Raw genomic sequence first — 24404 nt, forward strand, 5'->3', positions numbered from 1 at the left:
CTCAACCTCAGTCGTCAATGCCATGGGAAAAAAATAATACTTCCAAAGCTGAACACTATGGCATCTATGTGGCGAACTCCAAGAGTAAGCCCTGTTATTTTCTCATTTTGAACCGCACTAAATATTAATAGTGTCGTGCTTGTGCAGACTCCCTGTCCTGAGCAAGGAGGGACAGGTTACCTCACACAGGCGGCGGCATTGAAAGGCTTTATTCTGAATGAGGGTTTTTGCCGAAGCCTGCATTTGACCGATGTATTCCCGAGACAACCCAGAAGCAAGGAGAAACACTGTTATCATGGTAAGATCTCACTCTGTCTCTGGTGACGTGCCTGTAAATATGTGAACTGGGACTCGTGGGCTTTTCGGTCGATAGGGCCTCTGTTTGTGTTGGTGTAATGCAGAGCAGTGTGTGTAGAAACCTAGACCTCCATCGGGATTACATGGGCTGTCAAAAAGCTTTTCATATAAGATTAGCGAGGGGCGTAATACTATCAATTTGTTTTCGACATATTTATAGGTGTTAAGAAAACATAAATCTCCCATGTATGCTAAGACCGTTAAATATCAAACATAATAAGCAAGTATGATTATTATTTTTTAGAAAACCCCATAATTACCAGTGCCACTCCCACACCTACAGGCACTTGGTAATGTGACATATAGATAGTGAAAAAAGTAAGACCGAAAAAAGTTTCATTTATTTCATTAAAATGAACAGTTGGAATAATCTCTATTTACATGGACAACAATCTTTTAATGGGTTAAATTCCTAGACTAAGTTGCATGGAAAGACTGAATATAGCTGCCCGCCAAGTGAAACAAGGGCTCACAGATTTGGAAAACCGAACAAACTATATTCAACAGGCTTTGAAACCCACACACTGACTGCGTCATTTCCCCTGGAAAATGTGTTTGGACACGGCCTCTTGCTGCCTTCAATTGCTGACAAAAATGTAGGAATTTTGACAACACACATTCGAACTGAAAGAGGTGCTTCAGAAAATAAAGTCAGCAGTGACACTACTATGCATCTCACTTTTAAACGGCAGTGTTCAAACCTGTTTATGTATGCCATTGGATAAATATCCGACACAATGAGGCTATTTTCGACCACTTTGGAGAAGTCACAACAAGCTGGTTACTATGAAATGGTTTCCAACAATCTGTATTTATGGCCTACAGATTTTTTTGCTACAAGGTCAAATGTGGACTCACTGAGGTTTAGCAAGTGTCTCACATATTTGACAGCCACATGATACGTTGATACTTGAGGAGCGTAGCTGTGATGTTTCAACATTAGAGTTTACCTGTACACAAATGTTTGATTTCTGTGTAAATAATCAGAATTACTAATCCAATTTATATGACTTTACTGTATTAGATTAATTAAGTATTGATGAATGTGTGTATTAATTGGAAAAGGTACAGCCATTATGTTTTTAATGTTTTGTTATAATGGAGTGAGGCTGTGCCACTACTGTAATATGTGTACAGAGACATTGAGACACACAACAGTAGTTATGTAATGAGAGTAACACTATATATGAATTGCACATACAAACAAACAACATGTGTCATTTGTCTTTGAAACAAAACATATATTTTAAAAGTTGGGAGTTGGCCAAAAAGTCAACCAAATCTAAACTACGCCGCATCCAATTTTAAATACATAACACGGGAGAAAAAAGAATTCATCATAATTACTCTTGACCTTGTGACCCCTCTAAAGATAAAAAAAAAAGCATTTAGGAAAAACCATTTCATAAAAAAAAAAACACCTTCAGAAATATTGAAAGTAAAATAACAATATATGCCGTACAAACTATAGATTCTTAAATTAGTCGAGTTTCAAGATCTATCACTTTAGCCTTAATGTGTAGTCCTATGTTGCATGTTACTGCTCTATGGTGTTTTATGGCTGTGCTTATTTTAACTACTGCTAAAAAAAATAAATGCCATTCTAGTAGTTTGTCACAAAAAATCTAATTTTAAATTAAACAATAGAGTAAAAAGTACAACATGTGCCTATCTTATGTAGTGTATAAGGTGCATACAATGAAAATGATTGAGTAGAGGAGGCTATCTCTTGTACTTTGATAACAATTTCAGTATATTTCCTCCTTCCTGTGTTTTCAAACTAGTTGTAAGCACAGGCTATTGAAGCAGCCCTACTGTAGACGTAGTTAAACGTTTTAAGATTAGTTTTTAACTCAGAGGGTAAAATGTTATTAAAATACATAAGTGTATCCAGATTAAGTCATTAGGATAATAAAAACTCCGGTCAGACCACCTGTTGAATAACCAGCTTCATATATTGACACAACATTTTACGACGGGCACTTGAATGCGTCGTTTTATCACTAGTCTGCGTGCGCTCCGCTGCAGGGGGAGAACTTTTACAGCGCCAATATCTGCGATGCCACAGTTTGCCCTGTTGTGGATGCTTCACTGGATGCAAGGAGGACTTATCACAACATGCTCATCAGTTAGACATGCAGCTTAGCGCAGATCTGTTCCTCTACAAACTTACAGCGCTTTATATTTTGAAGGGGGACCAAAAGTTTTCTTCTGTGTCTTATTAAGGGTGAGTTGAACTTGAAACTACTGCCAAAAGGAATTGCTAAAAGTAAAAGAGTTAACGATGGATCTATAACTTTGCTTACGCAGGATATCTTTTTTGTGATCATATTCTGCTTTTTAACACTGTAGTTGTTTTTCCCGGTGGAATGATTTTGTTTTTGTTTTATGCTCTTTAGGAGTTTTTGTTCTAAACCATAATCATGTTCACATCCTACATAAAGAATCTGAATGATATGGTATTTTCTACGGTAAGCTTACAGGTTATAAGCACTGCATGTATTTGCTATGCTAAGAGATGCATGGCCCTACTAAAAAATGTCTGTGGGAAAACTTCTACTTATATTTACTTTAGATCCCAAGCCTGCTTTCCCTTCCTTTGTTCATAGGCAAGTTTAACATATTTGCACTACCACGTGTTAATACTGTCAGCTCCACTAAAGTTTGCGCATATTTATTGAAAATATGCATGTTTATTAACTGTCACTGCATGTGTATTCAGACATTTATGTGAATTATTCTCTGCCTTTTATTTAGTCTGAGAGCCCTGAGGAGCAGCAGAGCACCGGGGTCTTGGGCCGTATCGGGAGCTGGCTCTCTCCATGGAAGGGAAATGGTCCGAAGAGTCCCACTGGAAATGCCTCCCCAACTAGCGACCAGGCTCCTAAGTCAGAGGGAGAAGAGGAGAGTGAGCGGCCTGTGAGACTCCGGGCAAAGAATCAAGAGTGGGAGGAGGAGAAGGAACAGAGCTCCAATCCCAATCCACTCTTTCTCTCCAGAGACATTTCCCCCTATGAAGAACGGGACGCCGCACAGTCTGCCCACAGAGACGGCTTTATTGTAAGCAGCACTGAGACAGCAGAAGGAGGTTCAAAAAAGGAGGAGTTTGTGGAGTACAGGCAGGAGAGAAAAGGGCAGAGGGAGGAGAGAAGCAACCGTTCTTCAGAGAGCGGGAATCCTGAGAAAAATGCCAGTCATCTGACACATCTCTCTTCCTCTTCTAAGCAGGGAGTGGTCCGGGACACTGATCGAGCCCACACCCAGCCACAGGCCCATGTAGGCAGGAAGCTCCATGTGTACCTGGAGGAGACCGAGGTGACTCACAGCGGCAAAGAGACCTGTGCTGGACAGGAAATTGTCCGCACCGAAGTTACAAAAAAGGACTTAACAATCCTCCGAAAGGGGCCGTCATCATCAAGTTTTGATTTGAACTCGAGTTCAAAAAGTGAAGAGATCAAAAGGACAAATGTGAGTCCTGCTAAAGGTGCAGATAGATATTACAGTACCCTAGTGGGAGTGTCACTGAAATCACCTAAAGACTCACAGTCAGAAGCTGAATCTGAAGAACAAACAGAGGCCAACAGCATGGGGCGTAAAAACGCAGCCAGAAGGAAATTAAGACAGAACTCTCAGGGAAATGAAGGGAACACCGCCCAGGAAAACATGCCTCCCACTGCCCTCCCTGTCCCAGAGGGAATCCTTACATCAGATAACTCATTGACCACTCCTCAGGGCAAAGGTGCAGAGACTCACATGGGAGAATCATCTGTAAACTCCTCCTCCTCCCAGCCCAACCCCACCTCTCAGGCTTCACCTGAAGGCACGGAGAGTGAGACTTCCGGCCCTGACGCCGTCAAGCAGTTGGACAACTTCCAGGACTCAAACTCAGTCATTGCCGCCAGTCTGGCATGTGTGGCAGATAGGGGCTCAGACATGGAGGACGACGACAGTCTTTACAGAGTTGAAAGGAAGACAGAGACACCAGAGTCCAAACGCAGGAGTTTAAAGGTCTCTCGAAGTGAGGTGAAGCTTTTTACAAAAAATGTGCCTTTGGAGAAGAGTCCAGCAGGAGGCACCGAGGAATTGAAGACAGCGGTAAAGAAAACCAAAGATGGAGAAAAAGATAAGCCCAACACAGAGACTGACGGCAGGTAAGTCTTTACCCTGAATGTGATCTGTGTATAGTATGTGAAACAATGACTCAACACAGTGGCATAAACTGCCGGGTATAGTGAATGGTCTTCAAATTATATACTAACTTAATATATATATATATATATATATATATATTATATATATTTGTTAAGAATAATTGTTAGTGCACTAGTATTGTACCTCCAACATTAGCAGCTAACCTGTAAGGTGTTTGCCTTACATGACATTGCTTTCAAAAGAAAGTGCGCTATGGGTGGAATATTACAGGTCTCTCCACAGTGAAACAAAGGTGTGCGTCATAAAACAAAGTGCAGCTCTGTTGTTTAAGAGTGTAACTGTAACGCAAAGAAAATATGGAAAAATAGCTCAGCTTTAACTCAAGAAATCACCCAGTCATTAGTATAACATTTGTCCATGACAGAAGACAGGGCGTGTTTATATAAATTATTATTATTATTATATAAAGTTTAACATTTTACAAAAATAAAACATATGTCTTAATTCAAACCTTAATCTCTTATCCTACACAGACAACACCAGCTGAAGAAAATCGATGAGGAGCCTAAGCCAGCCGCTGGCCGCATTGCGGGTAAGATCAACCTCTTTGAGCACCCGGCAGCGAGGGTCAACAAGCAGACCTTCCAGAGCCAGAGGAGTGCTGATGTCTCTCCAGCTAGAACATCCACAGAGAAGATGAAAGAGGAATTTGTCTCGTTAGAGAAGAGGTCAAAATCTGCTGAACGTTACGCGATGGCCATGTCCGGCACTGCACCAGCCGTCAGGGAGAAGCCAATGACGATCAAGGAGCGAGCGAGGAACTTCACAGAGGCGTCTAAATCCGATGACAGGCCCGCAGTGTCTCAAAAGCCAGCAATGACAGGAATGTCTCAAAGATCCTCGTCGTCTGTTGCAGGTGCTGCATCCACAAAACTGGACAATCAGGGTAAACTGGATACTAAGGAGCGAATACAGAAACAAAAGTCAGAGATAACATTAAAACCGGATGGACAGGATAGCATTGCTGTAGGGGTAAAGATTTCCATTCCTAAAGAGCAACCAACAGACTCTCGAATAAGCAACACAGGAGACTCGAAAACAGCAGAAAAGGGGATGAAATCCAACAGTCTGGAAACAGATCCAACTAAGGAGACTAGTGATTCTGCAGAACTGACCAATAGCATCAGCCCACAGTCCAAAAGCCCTACCAGAATGGGCTCCAGACCTAAAAGAAAAAAAGGTAGGGAACCAGACAGTCCCATCAGCCCAAATGGTGAAAACAAACCAGATTGCTCAACAAGTAAGGCAGAGCTCACCGGTAATAAACAACATCAGGTGGATGATACTGAGAAGGCCGCCTCTGCCTCTAAGACACAGGAAGTCTCATTAGCATCTGAAAAAGCCCAAGGAAATACATCAAACAAACAGTCTCTGTCTGATACCAAAGGAACAGCTATTAAGAAGGAGATACTGGTGGTAGACGAACAAAAGGAAAGGTTAGCTGTCTCAGTAACAAATGAGAAAATTAATAAACTAGACAACAGACAGGAGGGATTGCCTGAACCATCTGTCAACAAAGATCAACCTGATACTGCTGCTGGTCGCAGTGGAACAAAGACACCTATTGACAAGAGTCCCGTTATTTTACCGCGAAAGCAGGAACAGGCAGGGGCAAACAGGCTCTCATTCACACAGAGGAAAGAAAATGCCTCCAAGGACTGCAAAGAAACTTCAGCCTCCTCCCCCTCACCTGTGGTTGAACAACCTACTGAGAAGATTCGTTCAATGAAGCAAGGGCCACCTGTCGAACATCCCAAATTAGAAAAAGAATTGCCAACACAATCTGCATCTAAAAGTGAAGGGAAAGTAAAACTTCAGAATAAGAAAGACACAGGACCAAAACCACAACCCTTAAACAAGGACACAGAACTAATAAATCAGACTGCGAGTGAAGATGTGAGGAATTTAGAAAAGGTGGAGGGTGAAAAAAGAAATCAGACTGAGAAGAAAAACAAAGATAAGCCCCAGCAGCTACCGCGTCCAGATAAAAATACCACAAAGGCCAAGGTTTCAGACGGCAGACAATTTATCTCTGGCACAAAGGCGAGTGCTGCAAGGGATGATGAAAGAATAAATGCTGAGATAAAAGATGAGAGAAAAGTCATAATAAAACCAGAAATGATGCAACCAGAACCAGTGTCTCAGTCCTTAGAGAAGACCGGTACATTATTAGACCTCCCTGCTCCAAAACAACATGTCACACACACGAAGAGTACACATCCAGAAAAAACTGCTGTTTGTGCTGTCACCCAGACTAATGAGGCTGTGAGTGTGACAAAGAGTGAGAAAGGGCCGTCAAAGGGGAGTCAGGCTACATGTGAATTACAAAAAGAGTCTCCAAAAAGTCCTGGAACAGAGACAGAGCCACAGCCTCATTCTGTATCTGTGGAAAAAACGGAAAATCTACCGGATGACTCATGTGCACATGGAGCTAATGATTCGGAGTTCTCCAGCTCAGAGTCTATTACCAAAGCAACAACAGCAGCTGAGAAATTGACTGTAAAAGCCGGGGATGGCACTCCAGCGCTGATAGCTGCACAGACACTGTCAGAGGAAAAAGCATCTGTTAAAGAGCATACTCCAATTTCTCAATCTAAATCTGAGAGGAACAAGGGAGCAGGGCGGGTTGACGGGGAAAGCAATTCAAATGCCATCTCAGTGCCTGCAGTAGTCAAAGTCTCAGAAGATGTAATAAAACCAGCTCGCCGCCAGCGTGAGGATTCAAAATCCACAGAGAGCACAAGTGATATTACTTCAGTCAAGGGCGCAAAGAAAATAGCACACGGCCCCTCGGATAGAGAGGCTTCCAGCTCCATAGTTAATGTGGCAGGGAACACAGCTGAGAAAACACTGCACTCACAAAGCAATGAAGTTTCGCTTGTTGCTAACGGAGATTATTCCCAGCAACTCAACACTGTCGGAAAGGAACTGGTCAGTAGCAAACCGAGTCCACAGGCCGATAAGCCAACCCCAGATACAACCCAGTGTTCTCCCATAAAGAAGCTCCATTTGCCACGGGGACTAAACAGAGACGATGCTTCAGCCCCGCAAGACGCCCCCTCTAGCTGGCTGGATGTGGACTTCCCCAAACGGAAGCTCAAAGTCCCAGTGCCCAAACTGAGCTACTCTGGGAGTGAGAGCAATCTGCTGGACACTTCTGGTGACCTAGATGACGATGATTTCATTGAGAAAATCAAGAATCTTTGCTCGCCGTTCTCTCTCCCGCCACGTAAACACAACGTACTGCGGACCCCTCAGCCGCCATTCGCCATGCCCGCCATCAGGGAGGACCGCCATGAGAAGACGTTTGACCCCGATGAGTTTAAGTTTGGTTTGAGGAAGAAGGATCAGTTTAGTGTCGACACAACCCCAAGCTTCTTATCCAGGCTGCAGAACAAGGACACCAAATCTGGCATGAAGCCAGCCAGGGCAAGTTTGTCAGACAGGAGCATGCTGCTGAGTAGCCTGGACAGTCGCTCTCGCCTCAGGGACAAAGAGGACAAAGATGGGGAGGATGTCAAGGAAGAGAAGGAGGAGCAGGTCAAGGTGAAGTCTCGCTTGGAGGGCAGCTGTGTTCTCAGCAGCCTTTCCTCCTCCATTTTCAGAGGGAAGAGGAATGGTGGTCAAACGCAGGTAGATGGCACCAGCTCTGGGGATGTGTCACCGAGCGAAGCCCCCCAGCTAAGCCCTCCACCTTTATCCCAGCCAGGTTCAACAGCTCCACTCAGAGATACACTGGCCCTGAGCAGCAGAGAGGAAGCCCAGGCTGTGGAGGCTGTGGTCTGTGACTCAGGCCCTCCATTTCCCTCCTTTAACGACATCAAGCTGCCGGATTATTTAGAGAAGTACCTCCCCCAAGAACCAGCAAAACAAGGAATGGAGCAAGTCAAACCCGAGGTTAGTATTTCAGTTATTTTGACCAACTACTACTTATTTGGAATGTTAAGAAGTAGTCATCGTTACAGACTGATTTCAGAGACAACATGCATCTCACAAGCACAAGTTGTTATACGTACTTTAACAATCGGAGTGTTTGTTGTCTAATAACAGGAACTACTCGTAGTACCAATTGTTCTGTTTTCACATGTCTGGAAAAAAGAACAACACCTTTTCTTATTTGCAAAGAAGCACAGTAACAACTCATTTTTCTCCAATAATTCTTCTATCATCAGGTTATTGGAAAAATGCCAACCCCAGCCCGTGGAGATGAAGCAGACTGGGCAGTGAAACTTCCCCATGCTGTGCCTCCATTTTCTCCGGGGATTCCTCCAATCACACCCCCTACACTGCCGACAATCCCTGCTGAGCTGAAACAGCCTCCAGCTCAGCCCCGGGGAACTCTTAGTAGAAATGTAAGTGCATGTGCGACATACAAACTGTTAAACAATATATCATAGTTTTGTTTTTTAAGGTTTATTAAAGCTGATCCTTTCTTTGAAGTTTATGCATATGGGTTTAATCTTCTTGGTGCAGTGGGATGTGAGCTAGAAATGATTCATAATCCTTTTTTTCCTTAGAGCTGCATTTGCATTTTATGGAGAACTCCAGCAGTTTTATTTTAAACCCTATTTGCATTCTTTTATTTTCATTAGTAGGAAGTCTGTCCATTCACACTTCTTTTTGTCTTTTTAGTCCATGAAAATTATGTGGGATGCAACTTGTGATAGTTTTGTTAATGGCTCCTCCTAAATGGCTGGAAAGGTCATGTCAATACATTCTAATTATAGGGAGTTTAAACTATTAGTAAGAATAATTAGAGGTTTAACAATTGAACATGTTTGATTTCAAATCTTAATGACCAAATAACCTAACCCAAACCTTTCCAAAAACGATGATATTGAATAGCTATAAAAAGTGCTTCCATATATTTTATATTTTTGATGAATCTGCCAATCAATCATTTATATGTCTAGCCAATTCAGTTTCAAAAAAGTGATAATCATGGTTTTCAAAAAGTCTAAATGTGCTACCCATCAGTCCAAAACCCAAAGTTATTCAGTTCAAATGATCACTTTTGTAAAGCTAGAGTTAACGCCATTTGTAGCTTCTAAACTCTCAACTTGGCCTTTTTGCGAGCGTGCTGCATTGAGCAACACTTTAATTCCTGCTGGCTTTGCTCCACAGTGTTGTGCTTGAATGCAAATTTGAGCAGTCTCCATGGACGCACTTGTGTCCCTGGAAATAAACTCAAAGGTCAAGACATTCAACAGGCACAGAACTTGCTGCACAAACAAATGCACAATAGCTGTTTCTAGCACTTTGTAGGTGTTTTCCATGGTCTGCAGTCTATGTTGCAATGACAATCCTGTGTTTTTGTGTTCCAGATACCAACTGTCAAAGGATTTCACAAGCGCCCTGGAAAGGTACTGTATTCCCAGCTTTGCCCACATACAATAGAAACAAGATGGAGAGAGGAATCTGCACAGACAACTCTTTGTTCTGTGAAAACATCTGCTTTTCATATGGTGTTCTTGGGGGTAAACAAAGTATTAAAAAAAACAAATGCTCATCTGGATGTGATTACAATCATGGAATTCAGTGCTGCAAAATTGTGGTTGTGTATTATTGTAGAACTTCATTATAAATTGGCACTCAACAATTTCAGTTTAATGGCCACACATTGCTTTAATTCAGTCTACCTCCAGCTTTAGCTGTGCTGGGGATTCTCTGTCATGCCTGGTAAAACACTGCATGATAACATTTTAGATTTGAAAGCTTCTAGAAAAAAACTACAACAGTGATATTGACTGTAGAGAAGTCTCGAGAGAAACCAGTTTCTGTGCTACATTATTCACAAACTCCAATAGTCTGTTGCTTAATGAAATATGGATGACTTTTATAGTAAAGCGATGCGTTACATTTCCAAAACACCCTGTTGCTTTAAGTTGATGTGTGCCTGTTTGGTGTAGATAGAAACGTAACGATGCTTTTACTGCAGCTTGAAAGAGAAGCAAAGCAACTGCTCTCAGGTGTTTCTCAGCACTCTGTGAGTCATCATTTGATGTGATGGCATTGTATGTGTTTTCTTTTTTTTTTTTACACTATCCTTCATGTGTCCACACAGATGGTGTTGTTTGAGAAAGCTCAGTTCAGTGGCCAGGCCCATGAGATCTTCGGGGATGTAGCAGATGCTACGTCTCTGCAGCTCTCACCTCTCGTCTCTGTGATGGTTGTTAGAGGATGGTGAGTATCTTCATTCAACTGGAACCTTCAGACGATGAAAAATAAATTAGCACTGAAGTCTAATTCTAATTAGTGTCAAGTGGAATTGGGAACCAGAGTAGCCTGTTACATAATTTCTTGCATATTTATATATTTGAATTGCCTCTGCAGCTAAGAAGTGCATTTGTGTTCATTAGTTGATGACCTCATGGGCTCTGTCCAAAGGAAACACAATCCTCCATCTAGCACCTCTAAAGACCACCAATTCATTAATTATCTTGTTTTGTTCAGCCAACACAAATCCCAGAGTGTAAAATCGACATGTTGTGGTTTAGAAGGATGATGTGCTAGGGTTGCCAGGCAACCAGTGGAGACCTCAGGAAGTTGTTGTGCCGGGCAAAAATGGACATTTTTGCACACATGATAAGCTGGGCTCATGATTTATTAGACAGATATGAGAGTAGTGTTGATTTGATCTTATCTAACGTTTGGAAAGAAAACTGACACAGTGATAATATGTGTATTAATAGATCACATTTCTAGCTTAAGCTCAACATATTTAATACAATTATTCAAACAAAACAGAAACCCATGTGTCTGTATGACATGCAAACATTAGGAACATGGCAGTCCACTGATAGAGGATCAAGTGCAAAATGCATGTATACAATCATATATAATTTAGTAAGATATGGGTAAAGCAGGTGAAATTTAGTAAAGGAAATTACCACATGTATAAACAAATAAGATGAAAATATAAGAGATGATCCCACATGTATATTCCCCAAAATGTTAAAGTATGTATTGCTTTATATGCCATGCACATGTTTCCTTGTCCTTGCTATTTCTTCCCCAACAATTCTCTGTTTCTGGCTATATGAGAACACATTCTTGTTTTCACAACAGCTGGGTTCTCTATGAGAAGCCTGACTTCCAGGGACGCTGCATCGCCTTGGAAGAGGGAGGCATTGAATTGACAAACATGTGGGCAGAGCCGGGTCCGGAGACAGAGCCAGAGAACCTTCCTCCAATGCAAATGGGCTCCATGCGACTGGCTGTCCGGGTGAGCGATCAGCCTGAATACGTCTGCTTCATTTGGCCTTCAGTGTTACATCATCATCCCCTCCAATGGCCCTCTTTAAAACACAGCTATTATGTGATATTGCTTTATTGATATTCAGTTGATACCTCTGCTAGAACAGAATAAGCGGGCCGAGTTAAGGTTTTATTTTATTTAGGACCAGAATTGACCACTGCTGACAATCACTGTGCTTGTTTCCCCTCTCTCTGTAGGATTACAGCCAGCCACATATTGATCTGTTTACTGAACCAGAGGGCCATGGCAGAGTAACACCTTACCATGATGATACAATAGAAACGGGGGCTTTTGGCGTCCCACTGAGCACTGCTTCCATCCAAGTGCACTGTGGAGTGTAAGTGTGACTGTTGTTGCAAAACAATCATTCAAACCTTTGCCATTTAGTGGTATTAAAGTGTATGTGACAGTAAGGACGGGCCAACAAAATCAAATCCTCAGCAAGTCACATAGTCTTCTAATTATAGTTGATCAGTGGATAGGCAATGCAGTACATTAAGCCGCTTAAGAACAACACTTCATTGCTTTGTAGCAGCAGAGCATACAAGTGAAGCTAATGAGAAAACCCCAGCGCTCTGCAATGATATTTACTGTATATTGCTAATGACCACCACAACCTCATCTGTGCTCAGTGTAAGGTTGTAAAGTTTGAGGTTGCTTTGAATTATAGCTGAGAGTTAATAATCATTACTAGCTTCTTCAGTCGTTGGCATTGTCTTTAGTTTGACTTTCACAAGTTTGCCTCCACTGGAATGTCTGTCTTGTTTATGCATGTCAGAAAATAGAGAAAGTGGGTGTGGGGGGAGTTGGAAAGCAGAGTGGAGAGGTGTGGAGAGAATTTGGTTTAGAGAGGAATGTTTTTCCACGTCAGAGGTGTCTGCATTCTGGAAATTGTGTGCCCTACTTATGAGGAATTGTAGGACTGCATATGTTTTTCACATAGCTATTTTTGTGGTTTTACCTTGGCACCTTTGTCTCAGTTTTGAGATTGTTGACAAAACTAATTGCTGTCAAATGCCAGGCTCAGCAACAAATGGTAATGCTTCAGCAGAACCCCCTAAAGTGTTTCCAAATGGATCAAATGTTCAACAGATGTAGTGCACCAAGTTCAGTTGAGTTCAAACTGACTCATTGTCTCCTTTCAGTGCCATGAGGTTGGCATCATTTCTTGGTATCACTTCCTTAGCACTGAATAAGCTGGGTTTTCTTTTTTTGCTCAACATAATGGATCAAAAAGCCAGAGGTAGGGGCATAAATCCAACAAAGGCTGCCGATGATAAAAAGTGAAAGAAGATTCTTTGAACTGAAGTATGCCATTCCCGAGATATTTATTTTATTCCATAAGAAATAGCTTTTGTTCTCTGCGTTTTTTTTGGATTCATCTCTGACGTAAATGTGAAATACCTAATTGAAACACTGCCCTGAGTTAATAACACTAAATGTACTGAGAAAAGTAGCCAACACTTCCTGTAACTGCTGAATTCCATGAGGGAAAACCATTTATAACATTTATGGCTTTTAGAAAAGCAACAAGACAAGCAAGGTCATGAATCACTTTGCTTTTAAAACCCCCAAGAAGCAAATTGGGCACTCTGTGGAGAGACCTTTTCACTTACTGCTTAATTCACATGTGATGTGGGTGTCGCTCTGTCCTTCAGGTGGCTGCTGTTCAGTGACCCGGGCTTTCAGGGAATGATCGCTGTGCTGGAGCCGGGAGCGTACCCGGTCCCTGAGGCCTGGGGCTTCCCATCACCCTTTGTTGGATCTCTTAGGCCACTCAAAATGGTTTGTATTTATTTATCTAATATCTTATGTCATATTTTCTTTGTTTTTTTTCACTGCTGTATTGGGTAGAGCTCAAGTACTGGTTTTTCAAGCAATCAGGGTAGGCTTTATAAGCTCTGTCTTTAGCCTTAAAGTGGACCTATCATGCTATATTTGAATAATATAGTGTAGGACCATACCTATATAAGGCATATTTATACTTTTTTTTTTTCAAAATACCAAACAGATCATGCATTTTAGCCATGCCTCATTTTGCTCAATTTGACAATTTCTAGCTCTGTTTTTGCAAGGGCTGATTATGTGAGAACAGCACCATCTACAGGCCTGGCATATGTACTACAGCGTCTCCAGCACTTTCGAATGGCAATGGCCGTGGCTGTCTCCTCCTGATTGGTGGAGTTGGCCCAATAGCCGTAGCGCCACTGTCCTGACGTCAGGACAGTGTTCAAATCTGGATCAGTTTTTATCAGATCCGTTGCAGCCCCTTTTTTAGAGATTTGGGTATGGAGGAAAATAGAGAGGGTTGTGTTTTCTGACACTTGGTGTGTTCCCTGGAACACCGGGGACACATATTCATGTATAAAAGACGTACAAAAGTGCATTTTGCATGATAGGTCCCCTTTAAGCTATTATTTCTCTCAGAGAATATTATTTGATTTTGTTTCATTTTCAATTAGTTCATGTTCCCCTCTGTATGGAATGTGACCATGAAAGTCTCACAGCATTTTATCTAGTACCAATCATCAAATAAAACTTTTAATTTGTCCAATACTTTGGTTTATGAGCAAGTACCTTGTGACATTTCTCAGCTGTAACTTGCGTGTAGTGCTCTTTCACACAGTTTGGCTTCGATTAGGCACAAAACTAAGATGGTGAACACTTTGATCATTGGTGATGTTTAGCATGTATTGTGAGCATGTTAGCATGCTAAAGTTAGCTGTGAAAGAGTTAAAGGTTTCCATCAGAACATTGGTGGTTGCTAACACAATAAATATGCTACAATTAGCTTTCATGAACACACTGTTCTTAGTTCAGTAACCATTATGACCCCCTAGTAAGGCAAGGCAAGGCAAGGCAAGTTTATTTATATAGCACCTTTCAACACAAGGCAATTCAAAGTGCTTTACAAAAATGGAAGACATTAAGAAAATGGCATTTAAAATCAGTCATTAAGAATAAAAGATAATAAAATAAACATTAAAAGAAGAAATACATGGATAAAAGTTACAGTGCAGTTTAAGATGTGAATAGTTCAATTAAAAGCAGCGACAAAAAGAAAAGTCTTCAGCCTGGATTTAAAAGTAGTAAGAGTTGCAGCGGACCTGCAGGTTTCTGGGAGTTTGTTCCAGATATTTGGAGCATAATAACTGAACGCTGCTTTACCATGTTTAGTTCTGACTCTGGGGACAGAAAGCTGACCAGTCCCTGAAGACCTGAGAGTTCTGGATGGTTCATAATTTAGCAGTAGGTCAGACATGTATTTTGGGCCTAAACCATTCAAAGCTTTATAAACCAGCAACAATATTTTGAAATCTATTCTTTGACACACAGGAAGCCAGTGTAAGGACTTCAGAACAGGAGTGATGTGATCCACTTTCTTAGTGTTAGTGAGGACTCGAGCAGCGGCGTTCTGAATTAGCTGCAGCTTTCTAATAGATTTTTTAGTGAGACCTGAAAAGACACCATTACAGTAGTCCAGTCTACTGAAGATAAAAGCATGGACAAGTTTTTCCAAATCCTGCTGTGACATTAGTCTTTTAATCCTGGATATATTCTTTAGGTGATAGTAGGCTGATTTAGTAACTGTTTTAATGTGACTGTTGAAACTCAGGTCAGAGTCCATGACTACACCTAGATTTCTGGCTTTATCTGTTGTTTTGAACATTGCAGACTGAAGCTCAGCGCTAACTTTTATACGTTCGGCCTTGGCTCCAAAAACCATTACCTCAGTTTTATCTTTGTTTAATTGGAGAAAGTTCTGACACATCCAGTCATTGATTTGTTCAATGCACTTACTCAGTGTTTGAATTGGAGCATAGTCTCCTGGTGAAATTGTTACGTAAATGTGTGTGTCATCCGCATAGCTATGGTAACTTATTTTGTTGTTTTTCATTATCTGAGCCAGTGGTAGCATGTAGATGTTAAAGAGAAGAGGCCCCAAGATGGAGCCTTGAGGTACCCCACATGTCATATTTGTCAACCCAGATGTGTATTTACCTATAGAAACAAAGTTTTTAGTAGTGATGTTTGTGAATTGCGTCACTCCGACATTGAACAAAAGCGTCAATGTTAGAATTGGCACTAATTACCTTCCCACAGTGACAGACGTAAAGGTCAATATGTACGTTAATTATTCTTCTTTGCTCCCTGTTCAGGTTTAAAATAATTGACATAACAGAGCCATTTGCATACTGTACAATGTGTATTTAATGAGAGAAGAACATTGGTGCTGATGATGATGTCTCTGTTTCAGGGTGGTTTCAAAGTAGAGAATCCAAATGAAGTCAAGGTAGGATCATTTTACATATTACGTCTCTTGAGTGTTGTGTGCTTTGTGTAAATAAAATGTGATTTAAGATCTTTGAATTATCAACAAACCAAATGATGTTTTAAGCTAAGACATGTTTATGTAAAAAGCCAATTTTTCTGTTGAGTTTTTCTTTCATGTTAACCAGAGCATTTTATTGCAGCAGACATTTTTAAACCTCATAATGAAAGAAAAACAGCCTTTTCTTAGACTCATCACTCTTTACAGTGATTCAACAATCCTAGCAGAAAATCACTTAAGTGCATGCATTGCTAAAGTTGTACTCACAATGTTAAGAAGCCAAATGGCGCTTTATTTAACGTCAGTCTGAACCAAAGCCAGATATTCCTAAAAAAATAAAACTGAAGCTTAAAATCTACATTCAGCAAAAAGCGTTATCTTTTTTATCTTTGTGGGTTTTGTATCTATGCAACAATCATCTTGGAACAAGTCTACAAAATGAATGCATGTGTAAAATACTGAAAGAACCGAAGCACAAACAAAGCATGTCGTCACAAGGACACAGATGAAAGTAAGTGCAGTTTATCAACTTACACAATCAATGAGTTTGGCCTTTTCACTTTCGCAGGCTGTGGTGTTTGAGAAGCCTGGCCTTGAGGGCTCCTGTTTGGAAATTGACAGTGACGCTTTCAGCTTTTGTGAAAGTCAAGAAGACATTGCTGCAGATGGAGAAAACTTTGACTCAACACAACTGAAGTCTATGGGTTCTCTAAAGATCATCGGAGGATTGTGAGTCTTCATACTTCACTCTCTGGGATGAAGTCAAGTAATAATCTTGACTTGAAGGGTAGTTTATTCCGGGTTTTGTTGTTGCCAGCTTGTGAATTTGAGGTTATGTAATGCAGTTACGATATGTATAAATACAGCTCTAACTAAAAACATGGCTGCTCTTCTCTCCTTCCAGCTGGGTGGGCTACAGCGAGCCTGGGTTTGAGGGCCAGCAGTTCATCCTGGAGGAGGGGGAGTACCTGGACTGCAGCGACTGGGGGGGCTCAGAGCAGCTCCTGTCACTGAGACCAATACTGGGTGTAAGTACCATACTGAGCTTACTCACTATGAATCTTTGAGTGACTAAAGCTTATTATACACCAGTACGCAACACAAAATAGCTGTGGTGTAGTGTTTACATGATGGTTCGACCACCCTGGGTGTGAACGCCAGAATACAAAATAAGGAACGTTTTTTCCCCTGAAGAAAATGTATTCTTGTCGGAATGGAAAATCGAAAACTTTCCATATAAACTGACACTTTTGACAGTGTACAGAAAACACAGGGTTAGGAAGCAGGGGGACAGCTAATAAATACCAGAGAAAACTCTGAGGATTACTAAACTTAGAGAAGTAATGCACAGAAACAGTAAACACAAGTAAATAAAATGTAGAAAGGCAATAAAGTTTTGTTTTTATGAGCCTGTGGTAAGGGAATAAACTCCACATTATTATTATTTGTGGGAAAACAGATTCTTTTGTTAAGCTTTACAGAAGTGGTTCTCTAACTGTGGAGCAGACTCTCCAGGCATCTCAGAGAATGGCACACATGTCTAAGGGGGAAATACTTAATTAGGTTGAATAATTAATTGAGTTAAATTAATCTGATCCATGTGGGCAAAGCATGACAACAGGGAATCTTTGCAATGTTATCATGATCCAGATTAATATTGTTATATACATTTCACAGCTGTGAAAAATAAAGTCAAGAAATTATGATACATTTATCTTGGTTCAGATAACTCAACCTTGTTTACTTTGGATTTTTCATTAGCGAAAGGAAACATCTCACACTCTTGACATTATTATTACGAATGTTTGACATTTTGATCTTCATGTTTGCATGGACTATGTTGTGATGTTCTTCTTCTTTCTATAGGATTTCATGTCTCCACATCTCAAAATGTTCAGCGACAGAGACTTCGGTAATCTGGGCGTCAACATTGACCTCTCAGTGCCTGTTATTAACATGGAGGACACAGGCTATGGTGTGAAGACGCAGTCAGTGGATGTCATCAGTGGAGTGTAAGTGACACATATAATACTTAAACTACGTAAGCAGTAGGTAAATAAAAGGATAGTTCACAGCATAGTTGTTTCTCCTGTTAAAGTCAATCGGTGTCTGTGATAAATTACAGTTTAGTGCATGCTAGGAGATACATTTCTCCATTCAACCTGATAATTACTTAGGCTGCAGTCCAAGTGAGGTTTTGTGTGGTTTGTTACCGTTCTCTGAAGCTCAGGTGCATAGCGGTAAGGCTGCCGCACCCACGACAAGTCGAGACAGGCTACCTAGTTCAATAATGGTTTGTCTGCCACACCTCACTATCCGTCAGTGTAAGTCAGCTCTGGAGCATGCTGTCTCACACCCTTGCAGAGGAAATAAATGTGCAATTCATGCTGGGTGTGGAGGAGGAGTTTCTAGACGCCTGAACACTGTTAACAAGAAATGTCATTCATATTCGGATTGTACTTTGTCTCAAAAAAGTAAAAGATCCAAGTAGTGGTGGTGTTCCATGGTTGTTTCCATTTCTGTTTCTTTAAGCTATTAGCAGCGAAAATCAATCGTTCCTTTTAAGACATGGAAAGAAGGATTATATAAACATTAAATGCAGGAGTAAACAAAAACCAGAAGCCAATCGGAAGGAATCATTACTCAAATGAGAATAATGAAATGCAGAACATGCTGAGCGCGGCTTCCCAAGGGAGAGGCTAACAAAATGGTGAATAATTATAATAAGAATGGAACATTTCGTTCCTCCTTTAGGAGGCAGGACTCCTCCATATTGAAGGGTTATTCTCGCTGTGCTGCTAGCCTGTTATTAGTCAGCACGGCCTCGCCCATGCCGTGCTGATGTCCTTCTGAGCCTGTGATTGGCCCAGCGTGTTGTTTGAGCATTGCAAAGAGAGACTTGTTTGTAATTTAGCACACAAGCCCTGAAGCAGAAATACCCAAGGCGTCCACAACAAAAACACTCCCGCTCAGCCACCCAATACATACCAGTTTCTCAGAGAGTACAAACAGTACATAAGTGCTGAGATGCTATCATGTCGGAGGCCATTATCAATTTGGACCTTGACCAAGACTTGTTTACAACCGTGTTGAAAGAACAACACTTTCTTTGACTGTGTCACACTGGGAATTCTTGCAGTTTTCTTTGATATTAACTGTGTACTTATCACACAGTGTATCTCTATACTAACTCTGAAATGTCAGTGAGAAATGAAAGGGTGCTTATGTTCCTCCTCCTTCTGTTTCCTCTCTCAGCTGGGTTCTGTTTGAGGAGCTGGGCTTTTGTGGGGAGAGCTTCGTCGTGGAGAAAGGCCTGTACGGATGCCCGGAGGACTGGGGGGCGCTCAAACCCAGAGTTGCCTCAGCAATGCCTGTCCGGGTGGTAAGAGCAATGACTCAATTCAAAGTTGGAATCTTGTTGTTTTATTAGGCACATGTTCAACCACTGCAGCGGCCTGTGTTTGCTATAGAAGCACAATTAGTTTCTTATAATCAGAGCTATTTTAATTTCAGCTTTTATGATTCATTACTGTGCAGAAGTGCTTTAGTCTCACTTCCCCTGGAATTCCTACTTTGGCCAACCAAATCCAATCATTGCATGTGACCAGTCACAACACTCAGGCTTGTGGCCAAATCAAAGTTGAAAATGGAGAAAATTACATTTGTGATCATGAGTCACAAGCTGAGCAAAATGAGTTAATCTGTGCACAGAGGAAAAATGTGTCATAAGACTTAAAGTGAAAACATCTTGATTTATCAAAGTGAGTCATCATGAGGCTTTGAGGCGTTTCAAACTGAATGATTAACAACAGGCATTAACATTTCATTAAATGTCTTCTTTTCATGGAATAATTCACCCACACAATGTTTTAACCGTTCATTTGTTTGACAGTTACTCACCCTGTGTTTCAAATTAACAACAATCTTTTTATATGCAAATTAACCCATGGTTGATTGCTTTCTACTGTGTTGTTTTGTGCATGTAAATGAAATGAAAGCTTTTGTTTCATTTCAGGGTGACTTTGAGAATGCAGCCAAGTTCAAGGTATGTGATTTAAAAGGATGATAAAACACATGCTGAGATGGTGGATAGACACTTTATCTGATGATGTGTGACTCTCAGACTGTATGACTCAGGCTTTTGTCTCTGTGGGTCTCAGGTGCAGCTTTTCTCTGATCCAGACTTTGAAGGCTCTGTCCTCCCTCTGGAAGACAGCGCGGCCTCCCTGCAGGACGGCGTGTCTGTGACCTCTTGTAAAGTCCTGGCTGGAAGGTGAGAACTACTGCGCACTATGAATAAAATATCACTCTGCAGTTATTGTGAGTCATGATATAGGTTGGTACTTAAATGACTGCGCCATTCTGCAAAATCTGATTTTAGGAATAAACCCTTTTGGATTTCCCAAAGGTGAATCATACCAACGTAGCTTCATACCGCTCAGATACCAACATGTCTCTGTGGCTCAGTATCTGCTACAGGCTGTCACTGCTCCACTTCCAAAAATATGTCTCATGTGGCTGCAGCCTGCGATGTACTGCACATCTTACATTTTGAATGCTGCACTGTCAATATCAATTTGATATATTGCTAAATGTGTGAACAGCTGTTCCCATCTTCAAGCATGAATAATCTAGCATATGCATATTGGCATTTTAATTTAATATACAGTATGCAAATAGTGTTTAGAACATTACTCTGATTTAGTGCTTCTCTTGTGTGTGTGTGTTAATGTGTTTGTATCCCTGTGTGTTTATGCAAATTATTTCCAGCTGGCTGGCATTTGAGGGCCAGGACTTCACTGGCAGGATGTATGTGTTGGAGGTGGGGGGCTACCCGGACCTGAGGGCGATGGGCTGCGTCAGTGCGAGCTCCTCCATCCTGTCACTACAGACGATTGGCTTTGTAAGTTTATTCTCCTCTTGTTATTATTTTAAAATGTGTTAAATATAAATGTTCTAGGGTTTATCACTTTGTTGCACTGACTGTCGTAAAGTGAGGCTAACACCATATATTTAAAACTGCTACAGTCAATATTATTGTATTGAAAGAGCACTGCACCAATATAGCTTTGCAGTTCCTATAAAAATGTCAGACATATGGACAATTTAAAATATATCAAAGTCATTTTCACTACATGCAGGTTTTCTGTATTTCCTCTTTTGCTGATAGCAAACAGCACCGCTAGTCTTCATGTTATTGCATATCAAAGGTCCACAATAAAATAATACTGCCTTCACAGGGACAGATTACAAACAGGACTGTTTAAAATCCACTTAGCAGCTTGGTTGCACCTAGAATAATAAAGATCATTTGAAATGTCTGCCCTTTTGACCTATAATAAAAGAAATCATAGGCTTGGCTGCTAACGTTAGCATTGCTTGTTTGCTATCATCTGGGCAAAACGCCAGGGAGCACTTGAGTTTGTCTTGTCCGTTTCTATGGTAAACCTAAAAATAACTTTAATGTCTACCTGCATGACACGCAGCCCACCGCCCACCACATTCTTTAATGTATGTCTTCCTCTCGCTTGGCAGGAGTTTTCCCTCCCATCAATCACTCTGTTTGAGCGGAGTGGGCTGTGGGGGAAGAGAGTGGTTCTGACGGAGGCATCAGTCAACCTTCAGCTGGCTGGAGGCTGCAGCCGAGTCCAATCTGTACTGGTGGAGGGAGGCATGTGAGTACCACATTATACCTGCTGCCTGGTAACGCCATGTAAGAATGTAAAGCAGCCAGTCACCTAGTCCTCCTTTCCATGTGAGATTGACAGGTTCATTCATAGCAGCCTGTGAGTGGGTTTCTACCAGGAGTGAACCCAATGTGCTGTCGAAGCCATTCACACTGCCAGGAATGCATCAAACAGAATAATATCCCTAATGTTGCACTCACACCTTCTCCACTTCTAAACCCCTTTTGGTTTTTCATCTATATTTAATATCTTTCAAATTCAAAAAGTTATCAAGCTTGTGAAAAACACCATGTAGAGTGCCAAAATCAGTTTGATTTTAAAGGTGATACATCTCAAAAGACAAAGGAGAAGATGTTGCTGGTGTTCTCTTGACTGGCAGTGATAACCTTTACATTTGCAAGAACCAAGTCTATTGACTCTAATCCCGGTCTGTAATCCAGGTGGTGAAAAGAACCAAGTCTATTGACTCTAATCCCGGTCTGTAATCCAGGTGGTGAAAAGAGCTCCCTGTTATTCTTTCTTAAGACTGTTAGGGTAGCCTGTGTGCTCAGACATGTTTCATAGATTCACATTCATTGAGTGCATCTTCAGCACATCTTATGCATGGCAGTGCTGTCAGATGGAGTGATGACGGAAACCTGCTGCTGATGTGCGAGATTTAGACTGCATGTGTGAACCAATGCAGAGGAAATACAGAGCTCCCAGTCTGTGGAGTGGCACATTCCTGCTGCAGCAGAGACGGGCAATCAGCCCAACAACAGTCCATTGAGATCCCAGTTCAAAGCAACATTTAGTGTCCGAGACAGAGAAATTGGATAGCAGTGAAGCTCAGCACATTTAGAGAAATGACCTTTGACACAGTGCTGCAAAGGCGGAGACTCGACAAATAAAGCTAAAAGAAGAATATGTTCCTTCACAAGTTAGAAAGCCTGGCTTTATAACACCAGAGATGAAAGCCCTGGGTCAACAATAACAAACTGGGACTCAACATTGCAAAAACAAAAGCAATGGTGTTCGGATCCAGACATATGTTAAGCAGCAATCCTCAATTAAGCCTGACACTGGCTGGTCAGACAGTGGAACAGCTAAACGAGACTAAGTTGCTTGGCATTGTTCTTGATTCTGGTTTAAAGTGGACAAAGCAAATTGACAGTATCGTAACTAAAATGGGAAGGAGCATAGCTGTGGCGAGAAAATGTACAAAGTATGTAACACCAACCACTTTGAAACAAGTCATTCAGTCTCTGGTGTTGTCACATCTTGAGTACTGTCCGGTCATATGGTCATCAGCAGCAAAAACACATATACAGAAATTACAAATAGCTCAAAACAAGGCTGCCAGACTAGCTCTCCACTGTTCGAAGCGCAATCATATTGGAGTTATGCATAGAAACCTATCATGGCTTCCGGTTGAGAAACGTCTGCAATCTCGTGTTATCACTTTTCTAAAAAATGTCCAATTTAGCAAAAAACCATTGTATTTTTATGATCAAATAGTTGACACAAGAGACGAGCATGACCATAAGACTAGACAAGCTACATCAGGCCATCTACTGGCACCTAAACCCAGGACACATCTTCTGTGACTTATAGAGCTATAAAGGAATGGAACTCATTGCCAAACTACCTCGCTGAAATAGAGTCCAGAGCCTCTTTCAAGAAGAGATTGAAGGGCCATCTACTAATGAGCATGTACCCTTGTGAGCTGTGAACCCTCATTTAATTTGATCTCATGCTTTGTACTGGTGGGTGTCTTGTGCACTCATCCTTGGCTGAGATTGATATTGAAAGTGGATGACATTGTTGATGATGTTGGAGATTGTTGATGATATTGGTGATAATGTTGTTAATGATGTCAGGAATTATGTCTTGAATTATTGTTGTATTATTGTTGTATTGTTTTAAGTGTCAGACCCCAGGAAGAGTAGCTTTTTTAAAATCTACTCTTAAAACACACTTCTTCTCCCTGGCCTTTTAGTCAGAGCGGAGCATGACTTCCTGACTTTTCCCTGTGTTATTTTTTTTATATATCTGTTGTAATTTATTGTCTTTTATTGTGATTGTAGTAATGTGTTTTTATGATTGTAGTATTTATTACATGTACAGCACTTTGGCCCGACCAAAAATCGCTTTTAAATGTGCTTTATAAATAAACTTTGATTTGATTTGATTTGATTTTGTCAAGAGCAAAAGCTAATGGGGACCCTAAATAAACATAAACACCAGAAGTTGAAAATAAGAGTAACATTTGTATTTGTTTTACCTTTATCTATCTCTGTTAGGTTGATCTAATAACCTTTGTTATAATGTTACAGGAAGCAACATACAATGAAGGAAGAGAAATACATACAAATAACCTATGAAATGCATTGTTCTACTCGTCGATGCAGTTTGTTGAGATGAAGAATTCAAAGATTGAAATACAAGCAAATCAAACGTTTGTTATTTGGCCAGCCTAACTTCTGAGTATAAATAGGAAACACCAGTGTAAACAGTATTTCTCTTTGAATGAACTGAGAAAAGCTGAGCAGGAAGTGGTGTTGGTTTCACTGTGGAT

At 41.0% G+C, this 24404-nt stretch overlaps 1 protein-coding gene across 3 annotated transcripts in view; it reads left to right on the plus strand.

Moving 5' to 3' along the window:
• LOC117493453 (beta/gamma crystallin domain-containing protein 1-like) overlaps positions 1-24404 on the plus strand; it is a 27579-nt gene continuing 3175 nt past the window's right edge. The window contains exons 1-19 of one of the 3 annotated variants that reach the window (XM_034144016.1): positions 2-298; positions 3115-3417; positions 3586-4508; positions 5043-8466; positions 8742-8921; positions 9894-9932; positions 10634-10752; positions 11638-11794; positions 12025-12164; positions 13486-13612; positions 16086-16121; positions 16729-16889; positions 17065-17188; positions 18027-18172; positions 19416-19542; positions 20176-20205; positions 20321-20433; positions 20931-21063; positions 21696-21835. In XM_034144016.1, coding sequence (XP_033999907.1) covers positions 251-298; positions 3115-3417; positions 3586-4508; positions 5043-8466; positions 8742-8921; positions 9894-9932; positions 10634-10752; positions 11638-11794; positions 12025-12164; positions 13486-13612; positions 16086-16121; positions 16729-16889; positions 17065-17188; positions 18027-18172; positions 19416-19542; positions 20176-20205; positions 20321-20433; positions 20931-21063; positions 21696-21835 — 6470 coding nt within the window. In that variant the 5' untranslated portion in view covers positions 2-250. Of the gene's footprint in view, positions 299-2756; positions 2829-3114; positions 4509-5042; positions 8467-8741; positions 8922-9893; positions 9933-10633; positions 10753-11637; positions 11795-12024; positions 12165-13485; positions 13613-16085; positions 16122-16728; positions 16890-17064; positions 17189-18026; positions 18173-19415; positions 19543-20175; positions 20206-20320; positions 20434-20930; positions 21064-21695; positions 21836-24404 lie in introns of those variants that run through there. The other 2 variants (XM_034144014.1, XM_034144015.1) reach the window with 2 other exon arrangements.

Source organism: Trematomus bernacchii, unplaced genomic scaffold (genome assembly GCF_902827165.1).
Source record: "Trematomus bernacchii unplaced genomic scaffold, fTreBer1.1, whole genome shotgun sequence".
Lineage (NCBI taxonomy): Eukaryota > Metazoa > Chordata > Actinopteri > Perciformes > Nototheniidae > Trematomus > Trematomus bernacchii.